This window comes from Hemiscyllium ocellatum, chromosome 5 (assembly GCF_020745735.1).
Source record: "Hemiscyllium ocellatum isolate sHemOce1 chromosome 5, sHemOce1.pat.X.cur, whole genome shotgun sequence".
Lineage (NCBI taxonomy): Eukaryota > Metazoa > Chordata > Chondrichthyes > Orectolobiformes > Hemiscylliidae > Hemiscyllium > Hemiscyllium ocellatum.
The window spans coordinates 104023133-104042682 of NC_083405.1; the positions used below are offsets into that span (position 1 = coordinate 104023133).

The 19550-nt window shown below is 44.6% G+C and overlaps 1 protein-coding gene across 3 annotated transcripts in view; it reads right to left on the bottom strand.

Annotated features, from left to right (window-relative positions):
* The window catches only part of LOC132815811 (enhancer of polycomb homolog 1-like), a 238959-nt gene that overhangs the window by 53283 nt on the left and 166126 nt on the right, over positions 1-19550 (bottom strand). For all 3 annotated transcript variants that reach the window (XM_060825074.1, XM_060825072.1, XM_060825073.1), the window contains one exon: positions 5192-5351. In XM_060825074.1, coding sequence (XP_060681057.1) covers positions 5192-5351 — 160 coding nt within the window. The remainder of the gene's footprint in view (positions 1-5191; positions 5352-19550) is intronic.

Consider the following 19550-nt stretch of genomic DNA (forward strand, 5'->3'; position numbering starts at 1 on the left):
AACAGACCCTGCAGCCCACGATGTTGTGCCGACCACTGAACCTCATGTATGCTCAAATTTCTGTGACCATATGCATATCCAGTAGTCTCTTAAATTGCCCCAATGACCTTGCTTCCACAACTACTGCTGGCAACGCATTCCATGCTCTCACAACTGTGTAAAGAACCCGCTTCTGACATCTCCTCTATACTTTCCTCCAACCAGCTTAAAACTATGAACCCTCATGTTAGTCATTTCTGCCCTGGGAAACAATCTCTGGCTATGGACTCTATCTATGCCTCTCATTATCTTGTATACCTCAATTAGGTCCCCTCTCCTCCTCCTTTTCTCCAATGAAAAAAGTCCGAGCTCAGTCAACCTCTCTTTATGAGATAAGCCCTCTAGTCCAGGCAGCATCCTCTGAACCCTCTCCAAAGCATCCACATCTTTCCGATAATAGGGCAATCGGAACTGGATGCAGTATTCCAATTGTGGTCTAACCAAAGTTTTATCGAGCTGCAACAAGATCTCACGACTCTTAAACTCAATCCCCCTGTTAATGAAAGCCAAAACACCATATGCTTTCTTAACAACCTCTGCTCAGAAACAAACCCTGAGACAGAGAGAGGGAGCAAGGCAGGCAGAGCGAGGAAAAAGGAAATGTCCAAACACTCAGAGTCCCAGAGGAGAGGCATTGAATCAATTAACTGAATAATAAATTATCTGAATGAAATAGTGCCCGCCCATCTCGTTCAGACAAACTAGGTTTCACAATATTGCTTGCAGTTAAAAGCAACCAACTAGCGAGCATGAAAGTCTCACATTTAAAACAAATCTATGAAACATTTTACTTAAATTAATTGGACATAACTTCAAAACACTAATGAACTGAATGCATACGATTCAGATAATAAATCAACTAGAATGCTGGCAGGTTTAGTCTGCATTCAGATACTGAAAGAAAACCTATGCAGCATGCATCAGAAATGTATTTATTACTACTTCTTTGACCTAATTTAAAACTTAAAACCATAAAGCCTTTACTGCAATCTGACCCTTAGTTCCCACTCTTTCGTCCTCATTTAGGGCCTGTTAATCCAGAGTCAGTTAACATTCTGGGGGATCCAGATTCAAGTCCCACCACAGGAATCTGAGTTCGATGAAAATCTGGCATCAAGAGTCCACAAATCTGTTGTTCAATGTCAGAAAAAAATGCTAGCCTAGCCAGTGACACCCTCATCCAGTGAATGATTTTTAAAAATTAAATCACGTTAGTGCCCAGTACAACTGTTTTCAATTAATACATGCTTGGAGATATAATCAGACAAATTAGGCATTTTGAATCAACATGCTCGCTACATGTGTTTTGGACAGATGGGGATTGAACCCTGATCCAATGGAAAGGAGTTAGGACTGTTCCATCAACAACCCTAAAAGGTCAGTGTCAGAAGTGGGACTTTGAATCCATACTCCTAGAAAAGGATGATTCACCAGGCTTCAACAAGGCAAGGGCTATATTTGTCAAAACTGGCACTCAGACAACTTGACAAGATGGCAGTTAAGGTTCTGCAAGATGTGAATCTGGATGACTGGATTCTGTCTAGAGTACACCATTAAACAATGTGTCCCCAACTCAAACAAAATGTGCATGCTTGGCTGAAGTGGAGAAAAGGTGTGGGATGTGTTGGGCAGAGAAGTTAGGTTTAAGCAGAATCTTAGAACAAAAGGAAATGTCGTAAATAGTTTAGGAAAGGAATTCTAGAGAAGAGGCCCTGGACATAAAAATATATGGCTGCAGTGCATACTATCTATAGGAACATGTTTTTCAGCAAAGCTCTATAGTCACTTCATCAATACTGCCCACACTCTCATTCAGTCCCTTCCATTCAGAAATGCTTTCATGGCCATTCCTCAAAGCCAGGACATATCACACCTACATTGTCTTAGGGAATCACCGAGTCAGGAAATCATTTATACAATGATTCCTCAGGATTAGGGCATTTACATTTCTCTCAGAGGACGACTTCACCTGAACATTGCACCTGGGGTAACATGTGGTTATTTGGGAACAGGGGAGTAGCCAATGCACCTGTAGGCATTACCAACTGACCTATATAGGGGATGCATTTTCTTTGTTCAGGGCCTCTTTGACTCGAGTTGCATGCCTGTGAAGAGTGTCATAGGGATCACCTAGCTTGTACAGGTTTTAATTAACTGCTTGCAGAAGTTGTGTGCGCAAATTGCATCTCATGTGTAAAAACCTTGAGAAAAGAACTTAACATCAGTACTGTTAAGAGTACCATCACCACATACATTGCAACAGTTCAAAAAGGCAGCCCAAGACCTTCAAAGAAAACTAGGCAAGCAAAATAAAATGACAACTGTGCCAGCAACATTTATATTCCATAAGCTAAAGCAAAATTATTGAAAACACATCAGGAAACAGGAAGCAATTCAACCATGAATTCAGCAACAAAAGAATAGGGATAAGGGCAAATTAGTTTACCCTAAAAAGTTAGAGTAGACTTTCATGGCAATAGAGTATGCAATGTGTTAAAAGTTCAGTTGAAAGGGTGAATAGATAGTTGGTTGCAAAATGTCAAACAACCCAACACAAAGACTTGACGGTCAACAGAATTGGTACAGTGTACAGATCTTGATGCGGAGGCTAAAAATGCCAGTTTCACAATTTACTCCACAGTACTACCGCATTCACTATTTAATATCCAAATCATTGACAAACTCATCAGATATAGCCCAGAACATGAACTAACAGGACAAAGCTAACACAACTCTTCACTTGCAGTGAGAGTGAAAATAACACTGAGGAAGCAATGGATGAGTGAAGTCAGAGGAAAAGACAAAATGATAGAAGGAAAAAAAAAGCAGAAAGACAAACTAATCAAAGAAAACCAGTTAAAGAGGAGAAAAGGAAAACTGCAGAGGGAAACAACATCGAACATTTTGGGGGAGTTGCATGCAATTTCTTCTCACACACTGAAAAGACCTCTGGAAATTATAATGAACATTTGCTAAAATTCTATCAGAAATAAGGATGGTCAGTTTGGGGAACTGGATCTGTTTTTAGTGGAAAGAGAAAGCTGTAAGGGAAGTAGTTTTCAAAATTATGAAGGCTTTAAAAAGGATATTTATTACAAAACTGGATGCTTGGTTGAAGTGCCAAGAATGACCACAGAAACAAGAGTATGGACATACAATAGCCACGGTGATACTGAGCAAATCTTGCTGTAATGTTAGGTAGTGCAAAACATTTAAAAAAGCGCATGAATAACTTGCTATGAATAACAAACCTTTCCTGGAACCATCAACTTGTAGTGGGATGTTGCCTGGTGTGGGGGATTTTAGCTATGAAAAAAGGTTGGACAGACTGGCTTTCTTTTCACTGGAATGCAAGAAATTGATGGGCAACCTGATACAAGCTGAGAAGACTGGAAATGGCATGGATAGCGTGAAAAGTAGGAGACTTTTTCCCCAGGGTGGAGAGGGGTCAATTTCTAAGGGAAAAAATGAGGACTGCAGATGCTGGAGATCAGAGCTTAAAAATGTGTTCCTGGAAGGAAATGAGAGAGCTGTACAAATCTGCATTCTCATCCCTTGGGGTTGGAGGGTTCCTAGGCGGAAGATGAGGTGCTCTTCCTCCAGGCGCCATGTTGCCATGGTCTGGCGATGGAGGCGACCAAGGACCTGCATGTCCTTGGTGGAGTGGGAGGGGGAATTAGTGTTCGGTCCTGGGGCGGTTGGGTTGGTTGGTGCGGGTGTCCCAGAGGTGTTCTCTGAAACGTTCCGCAAGTAGGCGGCCTGTCTCCCCAATGTAGAGGAGGCTACATCGGGTGCAGCGGATGCAGTAAATGGTGTGTGGAAGTGCAGGTGAATTTCTGACAGATATGGAAGGATCCCTTGGGGCCTTGGAGGGAAGTATCCACCTGGACACCTGTGCTGGCCTCTTATCCGCCCTCGATCTCTTCATAGCCAACTGCCGCCGTGACATTGACCGCCTCAACCTGTCCACGCCTCTCACCCACTCCAACCTCTCACCCTCGCAACATGCAGCCCTCCACTCCAACCCCAACCTCACCATCAAACCGGCAGACAAGGGAGGCGCGGTGGTAGTTTGGTGCACCGATCTTTATATTGCTGAGGCTAAACGGCAGCTCCCGGACACCTCCTTCTACTGTCCCCTTGACCATGACCCCACCTCCCACCACCAAACCATCATCTCCCAGACCATCCATAACCTCATCACCTCAGGGGATCTTCCACCCACTGCCTCCAACCTCTCAGTCCCACAACTCCGCACCGCCCGTTTCTACCTCCTGCCCAAAATCCACAAACCTGACTGCCCCAGCTGACCCACTGTCTCAGCTTGCTCCTGCCCCACCAAACTCATTTCTGCATACCTTGACACGGTCCTGCCCCCCTTAGTCCAAGAACTCCCTATCTACGTTTGGGACACCACCCACGCCCTCCACCTCCTCCATGATTTTCACTTCCTCGGCTCCCAATGCCTTATCTTCACCATGGACATCCAGTCCCAATACACCTCCATCCCCCATCACGAAGGGCTCAAAGCCCTCCGCTTCTTCCTTTCCCGCCGAACCAACCAGTACCCTTCCACTAATACCCTCCTTCGACTAACAGAACTGGTCCTCACTCTGAGCAACCTCTTTCCAATCCTCCCACTTCCTCCAAACCAAAGGAGTAGCCATGGGCACCTGCATGGGCCCCAGCTATGCCTGCCTCTTTGTTGGATATGTGGAACAGTCCATCTTCCGCAGCTACACTGGCACCACCACCAGGGTTGGAGGATTTGAGCTATAGGGAAAGGCTGAATAGGCTGGGAGTGTTTTCCTTGGAGCATTGGAGGCGGAGGGGTGACCTTATAGAGATTTATAAAATCATGAGGGGCATAGATAGGGTAAATAGAGAAGGCCTTTGCCCTGGGCTGAGGGAGCCCAGAACAGAGGACATATGCTTCGGTGAGAAGGGAAAGATATAAAAGAGCTGCCAGAGGAAGGGTTTAAGCGGGATATGGGCCAAGTGTTGGCAAACGGGACTAGATTAGGTTGGGATATCTAGTCAGCATGGATAAGTTGGACTGAAGGGTCTGTTTCCATGCTGTACATTTTTATGACCCATTTGAACTTGGAAATACTGCATACCCTTGCTTAAAAATTTAAGTTTTAATACTCACGCTGTATGTGAATAAGCTGCTTTGGCATCTTGAACTCCCCACTGTAGACAGATTCATAGTAGGCAATATTGCTTTCTGCCTCTGGGACAGGAATAACCATGTTATCCCGCTTCTCTCCATAAACCTGTTGTGCTGAAATTGCCCGCTGGAGATGGTGCTCCTGAAAAAGGGTGAAGAAAAATTTATTAATGCATAGCAATACTTGTTAATGAGATATCACTTCTGGGACAATAGCACCTTTCAAACCAAAACTTGTATTGGCTCGTAAAGTCGGGCTTTTATTGGCAATTATGCAATTTATCCTATAACACCTCACATCTGCGGAATCTGTTTAACTATAAATCAGATCCGATACAGTAAATCAATAAAACCAAATCTCCAAACCACTATGGGCGTGAAGGCTATTAAATGGGGATCAAGGGGGGGAAAAAAACTGTCAAAATCCTGAACATTTCCTTAATCTCTCACTACATAAGTGAACAGGACAGCAATTTGTCAAAGTGACAAGGAAAGTGCATCCAATATCAGTCAAATTTGATCCCCCCCACCAGCAGTGCAAAAAGATTTTCCAAATCTTTTTCAAAGCAAGGAATTGGGTCCTTCAGAGATACAATATCATGGAAAACTTTACACTCTGTCCAAGTGACAATATTCAGTTGGAAGCACCAGAATCCCCCAGTGATTGCATTTGCAAATGAAGTATCCCACATGTTGGAGATGACCAAACAATAATCTTGAATGGGAATGATCAATATTCTCTGCCATAATAGATACTGTTAAATTCAATTGTTGAATCCTTCCAATTTCTGGACACCCAGAAGTAATATTAGACCAAAGACACATTTGAACATTTTTCAGCTGAGCCACTACCTGGCAAGCAAAAGGCTAACAATCTTGAACAGTAACTAAGCCAAATACTTTTGATATTTAACATTCTCAAAAATTCAAAATATTACAGAAAATACTTCAGATAATTATATACTTAGACAATATACTTTTAACATATACTAAATGTTTAGCAAGCGTTGGTTCTTAGACATCCTACACGGTTGTTTGTTTGCAATGCAATTATTTTTGGAAGGTTTACATTTTCATGCAAAGTGGGAACTGAGTATTAATTGTATATTTATATACGATTTTCTTCTGCAGAAGAAAACTCTGATTACTAAATTGGTGCATTACTACATTGAAAAGTTAATATTGTTTCAACTTGCCTTCACTTTGCTCAAACAACAAACTCAAGCACCTGGCAACAACATCTACAAGGTGTACAAAACAAATTTAAAAGATGTACTGAGGGTCTTAATTCAAGAGAAATAAATATGCATCACTACTGCTGCCAGTCATTTTGCTTGTCAGTTTTAAACACTTCAAATCAGGACAGAAACAGCATTTACAAACAGTCATTTTGCAGAATATATTTGCAAAACAGTGCTCGGTTTCTGTGACATGTCAAACTGAAACAAAGAGTTGGTTAATAACATTACAAAGTGGAACCTAACCATTCGATTTATATTTACTCTCTTCTAGGTAAACACAAGGTGATTCAGGACTTTTTTCAACTTGGGGTTTGAGGAAAGTCAGTCACCCACTTGCAGTGCACAAGGTGGTTTCACAGTATAAGCAAAATTCTGGCTACTGTACATTCCTGAGCCGCTCAGTGAATAGCAGCAGTGCCTTTGCACCCTTATAGAAGGCAACAAGAGCTGTAAAAAAAAAATCAGTACAATGTCACTCAGAAGAACTAAAAGGAGTCAGGAATACCATAACCTTTTGCAATGATTGCCTGATAGCCATTTAGCCAACTTAGTTAAATGAGAGATAGTGGTATAGTGGTACTGTGCCAGCACCATTAATCCAGGAGCCGAGGCCATTGCTTTGGAATAAAGGTTTAAAATGCAATGGGTAGATTTTAAATTCAATGAATGTAATCTGGCATACAAAACTCATTTCAGTAATGGAGTACACAATGGCCATCAACCACTGTGAAAATCCACCTGGTTCACTCGTACCTTTTAGGGAGTGGAATCTGTCATCCTGACTTGGTCTTATTTATATTTGATTCTAGACCCACAATAATGTGGTTACCTCTTAATTGGCTCCTAAAATGGTGTCACAAATCATTCAGTTCTCAGTTGAAGTGCAACTAGGGATGGGCAACAAAATACTGGACTGCAAGCAATGCTATGAAAGAATTTTGAAAAGACCAATTTTATTCAATCTTTTCTGTTTCCAGACAGTATTAATTATTCTGAGCTCCTCCAAACATCGTTATTGCTTCCTTTGATTAAGCACCAATTCTCATCATTTGACCTTTTCTGATTTTCATCCAATCAGACCATTTTTGCTCTTACTGCACCCATCACCACCCCCACCTCTGACACCATTCTTCTGGCTTCTCCTTGTAACTTTTGATCCCCTTAAATCAAGAACTTATCCATCTGTCTTAAATACATTCAACAACTTAGCTTCCACAGCCTTCTGTGGCAACGTGCTCCAAAAGATTCACCATCCTCTGGCTGAAGAAATTCCTCAGCTCCGTTCTGAAAGCGTTGCGCCCTCGGGTCCTAGTTTCTTCTAGAAGTGGAAATAGCTTCTCCATGTTGTTTCTAGCCAGGCCTCTTGGTATTCTCCAAGTTTCATTTCTCCACTCCCACTACCCCCATTCTTGTAAACTAAGAGTAGAGAAACAGAATCCTTTGCTCAAAAGACAGAACCCAGATCCCTAGAATCAGTCTTGTAAATTAACCCAGATCCCTAGAATCAGTCTTGTAAATCACTTCTGGACACCCCTCCAATGCCAGCACACTTTACCTGAGATAAGTCCCAAAACTGCTTTCAATATTCCAAGTGTTATATAGCCTCAGCAGTATATCCATGCTTCTGTATTCTAGCCCTCACAAAATGAATGCTAAGATTGCATTTGCCTTCCTAACTGCCAAGCGTACCTGCATATTAGCCTTAAGAGAATCCAGAATTGTGACTCCCAAGTCCCTCTGTGATTTAGATTTCCGAAGCCAATTTAGAAAACAGTCCTCTCCTCAATTCTTCCTTCAAGAGTGCACAACCACATGCTCTCTCACATTGTATGCCATCTGCTGCCACTTTGCTTCTCTTTTAGTTAATATTAACCTTGAAGGTGTTGACAATGGAGCTGTTTATTCTCACCAGTCACTTTTGGTTCCACTGAATAATTTAACATATCAAATTGGACAGCTATTGCAAATTGTGTTAAGAAACAGTTACTTATTTCACCTGGAAAAGTGACCAGTGTCCATGATTATTGGACTGATTAGCGTTTTTGTCCTGCAGCTCCATTTATTTTCTGGAAACATGTCCAATTCCTCCGCAGCCTACCCACTTCCTCAACAAGGCACCTATCTTGCAGTGCTGAAAATGTGTTTGCTGGTTAAAGCGCAGCAGGTCAGGCAGCATCCAAGGAACAGGGAATTGGACGTTTCGGGCAAAAGCCCTTCATCAGGAATCAGTCACCTGCACACTCAGCAACAAGGCCCTGAGTTCCTTCTTCCTGATCGTTAACGCACAACTTGGAAATATTATGCACTTTTGAGGAGAATAGTGCAGAACCTCAGAATGGCATAAATAGATTGATGCAATGACCAGACAATTGGCAGATGAAATGTAATGCAGTGATGATCTGATTCATTTTGACAGGAAGGACACTAGACAGAATAAGATAAAGGATAAAATTCCAAATGGCACATAGGAGCTGAGAGATACAAGTCAATGAACGTGGCAGGAGCAGGTCAGAGAACATTTATGAAATAATACAGTGCCCTAGCTTCATAAGGCCGACACCATCACCCATATTTAGTATCCTCTGCAAACTTAGCAACAATGTAGTCAGCTCCTTTGACCAGATCATTAATGTGTAACTGGAAGAGTTGTGGTCCCAATACTAACCCCTATTGAACTCCACAAATTACTGAGTCATCCTGAAAGAGATCCTTTTATCCCCATTCTCTACCTTCAGCCTGTCTATCCTCTATCCATGACATCACTTTGCCCCCTAACACCATGGGCTCTTAACTGATTGACAAGGTGCTGAATAGGTGTCTCCTCAAAGGGCTTTCAGAATTAAAATAAATCTCACTCACTGGCTCTCCATTGTCTAACTTGCTCATTACCTCAAAAAGAATTCCAACAGATTTGTCAGGTCTAACCTCCCCTTGATGAGCTGTGCTTAATCAAACTTATTTTGCTATGCACTTCAAGATATTCTGCAGTCCCATCCTTAATAACAGAGTCTAAAATCTTACCGAGTGGGGTCAGGCTAGCTGACCTATAGTTTCCAGTCTTTTGCCTCCTTTCCTTCCTAAACAAGGGTGTTAAGTTAGCCATTTTCAAGCCTCCTCACTCCACTGATTCTTGAATGACTACCAATGCCTCCACAATCTGTTATCTTTAGAACCTTGGAGTGTAGTCCATCTAATCCAGGTGATATATGCAACTTCAGACACTTCAGCTCCTCAGTACCTTCACTTCAGTGACAACCACTATAATCTTGCAACCTTCTTTTGTATCACTAACTAGCTTATAACCAGTAATATTACCTTCAGCTATTGTTTTTGTCATCCTCCGCACGTTTTGAAAGGCATCCCAATCCTCTGACTTCACACTAAACGTCACCATATTATGCTGTCCCCAACTTCCCTAGTCAGCCACTGTTGCCTCATTTTCCTCTTAATATGTTTCATCCTTGGGATGATCTTCTGTGCTTCCCAAATTATTCCCGAAACTCCCATTATGAAGGGACTATTTCTGTGGGCAGCACGGTGGCACAGTGGTTAGCACTGCTGCCTCACAGCGCCAGAGACCCGGGGGTTCAATTCCCACCTCAGGCGATTGACTGTGTGGAGTTTGCACATTCTCCCAGTGTCTGCGTAGGTTTCCTCCCACAGTCCAAAAATTTGCAGAATGCCCGTACTGTTCGGTGAAGGGGTAAATGTAGGGGAATGGGTCTGGGTGGGTTGTGCTTCGGCAGATCGGTGTGGGCTTGTTGGGCCGATGGGCCTTTTTCCACACTAAGTAATCTAATCAAATCAAATCATGCCTCTATGACTCTAAGCTCCCATCCAATCAATGCTTGCTAGCCCGTCTCTCGTATCGTTGTAGTTACAGTCAATTGTAATAGCTCCCTAATCAAATTTGCCTCAAGCTTGCTGGCTGTCAGAGTCTTATGAATAAGCTGGTAGTGCCATCTAGGTGGTTAATCATGGAATGATTAAAAAAAAAGGAAGGAATGACATATAAAAGGGTTAATTTGCTCTACTAACCTGCAGGAAAGGGGATGTTCAGAGGCTAGATGGGATGCCCTTGACTTACATGTAGATTGTTAGGAATTTACATTTCCATCCCTTGCCATTCAGAGCTACTTACATCGCCTAGTTATTTAGAGTAAAAGAATGCATCATCCCCCTATTCAAAATAAGTAAGAACATTGCAGCTGGAATTTTGACTACTCCCTATAGTTTAAAATAAAAGATTCACAACAAGTTTGACCATTATGGGATGATTTACATTGTTTGTTTCTGGAAACGTGTCACGGTATGGTGTCTTGAATGGCATGTGATTGTGGGTTAACGGCTGGGGGTTGTCTTGTGGGCATAACTGACTGTGATGTAAAGATTTTGTATAAAGGGAGAACTGTTCCTTTGTTCAGAAAGACCTCGCGACACACTTTACAAGCGTGGTGAAGAGTGTTAAGAGTTTTTCCACAGCTTGTACCTTATTTATCTAATAAAGTTTGGTTGTTGTTCACAGAAGTTGGCATATTGTAGTTGCATCATGTCTCTAAGAATCTCAGGAAAAAAAAAGTTACTAACTTTTTAAAAACTTGCATAAAGATTTTGTATAAAAGGACTTTCCTTTGTTCAGACAGACCCCTTGACATGGCTTCGCAAGCATTACTAAGTGTGTTAAAGCATTTCTCCAGAAAGCTCGTTAATGTACTGTGCTTAATAAAATTTTGGTTGTTCACAGAAGTTGGCATCTGCAGTTGTGTCAAGTATGCAAGAATCTCAGGAGAAACCCCTAACAATTGCAATATTACCAAATCTGCAATTGCCTGTTCCCTAGTGGGCTCTACCATGACCTGCTTCAAAAAGCCTTTCAGAGACATTCCAGGAAAAGGAATTTCTGGAATCCCCTAACCTGATTTTCCCAGCCTACCTGCATATTGAAGTCCACCATGATTAATGTACTAGTACCTTACTTCCATGCCTTTTCTATTTAGAGCCCCATACCCTCATTACTACTCAGAGGCCTATACGCAATTCCCACGAGTCCATTTTACCTTTGCAGTTCCTCAACTCTATCCACATAGATTCTGCAACTTCAGACCCTATATTGATTTTTGCCATTTAATTTCTTATTAAAAGGTGGCAATCCCACTCCCTCTGTCTTTTTGATTAGACGCTTTCCTTGGACGTTTAATTTTGAGCCCTGATCCCCTTGCAGCCAAGTCTGTGCGAAGCCCAAAACATGCCAATTTCAAATCTGTGCTAAGGCTCATTAATCTTGTTTTGTATACGCTCTGCATTTAAATATAACACCCTCATATCTGTCCTCGCATCTGCACCACGTGAAGTTAAGATTTGTGCCCCTTTCCCATTGTTTGCCCTATTACTTCCTCCCTCTGGAAGCTTTAATAACTTTTCTCAAGCCCTCCTCCCCTTTAACATTTCCACAATTTTCCATGCAATTGAACTCACACCTCTACTATGTAGTGTAAAGTCCCATCTGTAGCCCAAGGTGCAAGAATCATCCGGATTCAGATGGAGCCCATCTCATTGGAACAGCTCACTTTTCCCAGTAATAGTGCCAAATGTCCCATGAATTCAAACCAATTCTTCCACACCAATCTTTACCTCTAATCTTGTTGACTCTATACCAATTAGCTCGTAGCTCAGGTAGTAATCCTAAAGATTACCAGAGCAGATAGGAACATAATTTGGGGACTGGATGGATTAAGGGGATAATAAAACCAAATATAGAGAAACAGAAGATGGGGGAAATGAATATGAATAATTCAAATTTGAAGTGCTCCAAAACACTACTCTCACAGCAGCAATGACCTCTTAAGCATAGTTCAGACCAGGGAAGATGCTCGAGGTCTACATTGTGCAAACTGGGGAAAACTAAAAGTGGAACAGATATTACTTTCATACACTTTCCACTTGCATTCTTTGTACAAACTTAACTTTTGAGCAAAATTAAGTAAAATTAGATAATAATATACTGCTTCAACTCATGCAGAAACAGCAAAATAAATACATACCGAAATTTATTTTTCAATCTGTTGTAAAATAGTTCAGCAAATGCATGACCTGTTCAACACTTTGGAGACTACCTTCATTGGTAGAAAGGATGGTTCTTTTATTTGCCATCTTTGCAATTTACTTGGTAGAATCTAAGTCAATGTTTGACTAAGTAATATGCTCTCATTAAGAGGGATGCAAAGCTGCTCTGTTAAATCCCAGAAATTCAACTTTAGAATCATGAATGCCCATTTGTTATTTCGCTCACTGGTCAAAGTAAAAATATTTGAATTAATTAACTATAATTCCAATATTTCCCATTTGAATGAGCAATTTTAATCATAAATGGAAAACAAAGGAAAGAACATCAGCATGATACATCGATCAACATTTATATGGCTCACTTTGTTGCATCCTCAAGAGGGTCATAACATTCTGGATTCATTCAATTTTATTACATGTCAGCAGAACAGGAGGTCCCAGTACAGATCCCCGCAGAACACCACTGGTCACCAAGCTCCAGGCTGAATACTTTCCATCTACTATCTTTCTCTATGGGCTAGCTAATTCTGTATCCAGAAACTTCCCTGTATCCCATGCCTCCTTAGTTTCTGAATGAGCCTACCGTGGGGAACCTTATCAAACACCTTGCTAAAATCCATATACACCACATCTACTGCTGTACCTTCAATGTGTTTTGGCATATCCTCAAAGAACTCAGTAAGGCCCGAGAGACATTACCTGCCCTTCACAAAGCTATGCTGATTATCATAAATCTTGTTTCAATCCTCTCCAATAATTTGCCCACCACCGACATAAGAATGATTGGTCTGTAATTCCTAGGATTATCCCTATTCCCTTTCTTGAACAAGGGAATAACATTTGCCAACCCCCAATCTGGTACTATTCCACTGGAAGAAGACGCAAAATTGATGCGCATTTGGCGGTTAATCTCTTAGCTCATATCCCATAATAACCATAGGCATCTCTCATCTGGCCCAGGGAGCATATCTATCCTTATGTTTTTCAAAGTTTCTAATACACCCTCTTTCTTAACATCAAACTGTTTCAGCATATCAGCTCATTTCATGCTGTCCTCACAAAAGGCAAGGTCCTGCTCACTAGTGAATACTGAAGCAAAGTATTCATAAAGGACCTCCCCTATCACCTCCAACTCCAGGCACAAGTTCCCTTCACTATCCCTGATCGGCCCGATCCTCACTCTGGCCATCCTCTTGCTCCTCACCCAAGTGTAGGATGCCTTGGGGTTTTCCTTAAGCCTACTAGTCAATGCTTTTTCATGCCCCCTTATAGCACTGAATCCATTCCTCAGTTCCTTCCTGACTACCTTGTAACTCGCTTGAGTTAATTTGCTTGGCTGACCTGCAAGAAATTGAATGCCCTGGGGGTAAGGTAGTATGTCTTTGTCTTATAGGTGGAATGTGGGGAGTTTACATGGCCATTTCCTTTCCATTCAGGAAAGGATTTTCATCCAAAAATCAATAAGAACATTACAGTTGAAATTTGACTACTCTTCTATAGTTATAAAAACAATTTGCAACAGATTTGACCATTAAGGGATGATTTGCATTACATTGTTTCTGGAGGTGGGGTGATCACTACATTGCATCTTGAGTGGCATATGACTGAGGGGATGGCTGAGGGTTGTCTTGAGGGCAGTACTGTGATGTTGAGTGTTTTGTATAAAGGACAGATTGTTTCCTTTGTTCAGAGGGAGCTTTTGCCACGACCCCACAAGCCGTGCAAGGTGTGTATTAAGTCTCTCCTGAGACACCCCTGGACACGACTCGCAAGCATGGCAGTGTTCAGGGTTTCTCTGAAGCTTGTACTGTACTGTGCTTAATCAAACTTGATTGCTTGTTCAGAGTTTGGTGTGTGCAGTTGCTTCCAATGCATGCAATTCTCAAGAGTAAAAGAACCTAACACTCAAGAGCCCTATCTGATTCTTGCTTCCTCAATCTTAAGTAAGCTTCCTTCTTGTTCAGATAGACCTCTCGACATGCTTTGCAAGCATGGCAAAGCATGTTAAGATTTTCTCCACAGCTTGTAATGCTTAATAAAATTTGATTGCTTGTTCATACTCGCATCAAGTGTGTAAAGATCTCAGGAAAATATTTTTTTAAAATTTCAAAAATATACTTTATTCATAAAATAATCAAAAAATAATTTGATGGTCTGTACATTTGGTCATGCCATACATATGTCAACATTTACATACACAGATCAGAAATTATCATTGGTATATACAGGTCTGTGCACTTCTCACTCATATGCCCATATATTTAGCTGAGGTGTCAGCAGAGCCCAAGCGACTGCATGGGCCCCCTGTTCTCCTTTAGGCAGGCAGATGTTAAACGGTGGTCTTTCCCCACCGCACCTTGGCGGCAGCTGCCCCAAGCTTCAGCGCGTCCCTCAACACGTAGTCCTGGACCTTGGAATGTGCCAGTCTGCAACACTCAGTCGGGGTCAACTCCTTCAGCTGGAAGATCAACAGGTTTCGCACCACCCAGAGAGCGTCCTTCACCGAGTTGATGATCCTCCAGGCACAGTTGATGTTCGTCTCGGTGTGCGTCCCAGGGAACAGGCCATAGAGCACGGAGTCCTGTGTCACGGTGCTGCTCGGGACGAACCTCAACAAACACCACTGCATTCCTCTCCAGACTTCCTCTGCATAGGCACATTCCAGAAGGAGGTGTGTGACAGTCTCTTTCCCCCCCGCAGCCGCTTCGAGGGCAGCGTGCGGTGCGGCTGAGAGTCCGGGCTTGAATAAAGGATCTCACAGGCAGAGCTCTTCTCACCACCAGCCAAGCCATGTCTTGGTGCTTGTTGGACAGTTCTGGCGATGAGACATTCTGCCGAATGGCTTTGACAGTCTGCTCAGGGAACCGCACGATAGGATCCGCCCTCTCCTTTTCCCGAAGGGTCTCGAGGACACTACGTGCTGACCACTTCCTGATGGACTTGTGGCCAAAGGTGTTTTTCTTCATAAACTTCCCCATGAAGGACAGATGATACGGAACGGTCCAACTACTCGGAGCGTTCCGCGGCAGCAAGGCCAGGCCCATCCTTCGCAACACTGGGGACAGGTAGAACCTCAGTACGTAGTGACACTTGGTGTTTGCGTACCAGGGATCCACGCACAGCTTGATGCAGCCACACACAAAGGTGGCCATCAGGGTGAGGGTGGCATTGGGTGTATTTTTTTCCCCCGTTGCCCAGATCTTTGTATAGCGAGTCCCTTTGGACCCGGTCCATCTTTGAACTCCATATAAACTGGAAGATGGCCTGGGTGACTGCAGCAGCGCAGGTTCTGGGAATAGGCCAGACCTGTGCCACGTACAACAATGACAGTGCCTCACACCTTATGACCAGGTTTCTTCCATGTGATGGAGAGCGACCGCAGCTTCCATCTGCTCAGTTTCTGCCTCACTTTACTGATACGCTCCTCCCAAGACTTGGCGCACGCTCCAGCCCTCCCGAACCAAATACCCAGCACCTTCAGGTGGTCGGTCCTGACGGTGAAGGGGATCGAGGATTGGTCGGCCCAGTTCCCGAAGAGCATGACCGCGCTCTTGCCTCGGTTTACCTTGGCCCCCGAGGCCCGTTCGAACTGGTCACAAATGCACAAGTCTGCGCACGGACAGCGGATCAGAGTAGAAAACGGCGACGTCATCCTTGTGCAGGGAGGCCTTAACCTGCAGGCCCCCGCTGCCAGGAATAGTCACCCCTCTCAGGCTCGCATCTTTCCTGATGGACTCGGCAAATGGCTCTATGCAGCATACAAACAAGGCAGGAGAGAGGGGGCAGCCCTACCTAACTCCAGATCTGATTGGGAAGCTATCGGATTCCCACCCATTGATTGAGACTGCACTGACGATGTTGGTGTATAGCAGTCTGATCCAATTGCAGATTCCCTCCCCAAAGCCCATTTTGGAGAGAACATCTCTCATATACCTGTGTGATATCCTGTCAAAGGCTTTCTCCTGGTCCAGGCTGATCAGGCAGGCATCCAACCCTCTGTCCTGCACGTAGGCGATCGTATCCCTGAGGAGTGCGAGACTCTCAGCGATCTTCCTGCCCGGCACAGCACAGGTTTGGTCAGGGTGAATCACCGACCCCAGAGCAGACCTGACCCGGTTGGCGATTACCTTTGACAGGATTTTGTAATCCGCATTCAACAGTGTGATCGGTCTCCAATTTCCGAGTTCCTCCCTCTCCCCCTTCCGCTTGTAGATGAGGGCGATGATGCCTTTCCTCATGGATTCGCTCATGGTAACGGCTTGAAGCATACTGACATACACCTCCCAGCAGGTCCTGGCCAATCAAGTCCCACAGAGCGGAACAGAGCTCGACCGGTAAGCCGTTGCTTCCGGGAGTTTTATTCTTTTCGAAGGACTCGAAGGCCTTGGTCAGCTCATCCAGAGACAGCGGCTGGTCCAGCCTCTGGCGTGTTCTAAGACCTCCGTGATAGATGACAGGAACGACTGGGAGGCCGCGCTGTCGGTCGGCTTCACGCCATACAGACTGGCATGGAAGGATTTACTGATCCTCATGACGTCTGCCTGAGATGACGTTATCGAGCCGTCTTTTTCCTTCAGGCTGCTGAGCACAGAGCTCTCTTTGTGCACCTTCTGGAAGAAGAAACGTGAGCACGTCTCGTCCTGCTCCACCAAGCTGACCCTGGACCAGAAGATTATCTTGGAAGCCTCCGAGGCAAAGAGCGAGGCTTGCTGGCCCTTCACCTCCTTGAGGTCCTCAGTGACATCGACCCCCATCGTCTGCAGTAGGAGCAGGTTCTGCATACTTTCCTGGAGCTGGGACAGTTTTCCCCGCCTCTCTCTTGCCTCCTGAACACGTTTGAGGATGAAGAACCTCTTGATGTTCCCTTTTACTGTTTCCCACCAGTCCGCTGGGGACTCAAAGAGGGCCTTCACGGTTCTCCAACCTGCGTAGTCTCTCTTGAGCTCCTCAATGTTTCCCAGGGTCAACAGCTTAGTGTTCAGCTTCCACGTTCCCTTACCCACCCACTGCTCATCCTGTAGGTGACAGTTGGCCAGCAGGAGGCAGTGGTCAGAGAAGAACACCGCTTTGACGTCGGTGAATCTGACTGAGGGGGTTTGGGACACAAACAGGTAATCTATCCTTGTGTGGATAGACCCGTCTGCCTGTGACCAGGTGTATCTACGCTGCGCTCCGTTTGCAGGGGTGCTGAAGGCGTCGTGCAGCTTGGCATCTTTTACTGTGTCCATCAGAGCTCTGGACGTGGCGTCCAGTTTACTGTCCCCCCCGCCGGATCGTCCATCTGCATCAATGATACAGTTGAAGTCTCCGGCCAGAATGACCGGCCTGGACGTAGCCAGCAACAGTAGAAGCTGCTGCAGGATGGCCAACCGTTCACTCTTACCCACTGGGGTGTACACATTAATCAGTCTCGGGGGAGCATTCTTGTACATAACGTTGGCGATGAGGAGGCGCCCGCCCACCACCTCCTTAACCTCTGAGATGGTGAAGTTGCTTCCTCGCAACAGGATACCCAGGCTGGAGGCGTGGCTATCGTTGCCCCCCCCGACCAAATTGACTGCCCATGGGCCCACAAGCTCGACCAACTCCTGTAGCTGCTGAGGTGCGGTATCCTACACTCCTGCAGAAACAGGAGGTCGGCTTTAACGCTGGCCAGGAAGGCCATCGTTGAAACACACCGCGTAGCCGATTTGATGCTGGCAATTTTAAACCCCATTTTAACAGTTTACAAGGTTAACTGCGTCCATTTGCTGCTGGTCTTGCTCCTCTGGGGTAGCTGTGTGCATCCCCGTGGTGACAGCAAACTGCTGGACCATCCCAGGGCTGAGGTAGCTGTCCGGCTCCACGCTGGAGCCATTTCCCGCTCTGGTGTCTTTGTGTCGAGCCCAGGGTCCGCACCGTCCAGTTCTCCATCTGACAGTGGGGCTGTCACAGGACCGCTGCTCCCAGTTACCTGGAGCTGTGGGCCGGTCGGTAACTCTTGGTTCTCACCGGGTAGGGGGAGGTCTTTACTCGTCCCCTCAGAGAGATCGTCCTTTCCTTCCTGGGCGGTACTGCCCTCCTTTCTCCCCACAGCGCTCTGTCTCTTTCTCTGATGACGACCCTTCTTGCGCCCATCCTCACCATCGGAAGAGCTGCCTGCATCTTCGACTTGTAGGTGTCACTTCCCCCTTTGTTGGGTGGTTTTGGGCCCCCCCCAGAGAGGCTTCCTCTTCCTGTTTTTGACTGTGATCCAATCCTCTGCCTCCTTTGATTCCTCCTCTTCCATTTCCTCCGTTTGCCTTGAAGGAGCTTGGAGCGGCTGCTGCACCTCCTTGCTGTCTGCCGTCTGCTCCACTACCGCCTGCTCTTCCTTCTGGGTGCCTCCAGGCACCGTTTCCGTGCTATTTTGTGGTGCCTTGCTGGTCTTTGTCGGTCCACGGCTCGTGTTGCCACCTCCGGCCACCTGTGCGTAGGTGGCTGCTCCTCGTCGCATCAAGTGTGTAAAGAGCTCAGGAAAAATTGGTTTAATCCACATCTCTTCATCCTTGCCTCAGTGGGACAAACCTATCCAGCACTCGTAGCAAGTGCTCCTTAAACAACCTCCACATTTCAGTCGTGCTCCCAATTTATGCTCCATAGTTCCTGCTTAAAAGCACTGTAATTCCACCTTCCCCCAGTTTAATAGTTTCCCATACCATCTGCTAATAAGGATAATAAATCATGCAGATCTAACAGATGAGTTAGGACATCCAAATATCAAAATATGAAAGCAATAAAACAGTTACCATGAAGTAATTTATGTGCAATGCTAGTGTCCTATGCAGGATGAATTCAAACAGAAAACCCAAATGCAGCATTATACTAGAAGGACAATCTTGAATAAGAGCATGATTCAAGACGTTGATTGACATCATCTACAGATATATTATGGTATTAGCTTCCACGTGTACGCTGAAGACACACCTCCATTAACAGAACTCAGATGGTGGTGTTCGAGGCATTGCCCATAGTTTAAGGAAGTATTGCCAGTAGAGTTTAACAGGGTCTGTTCATTC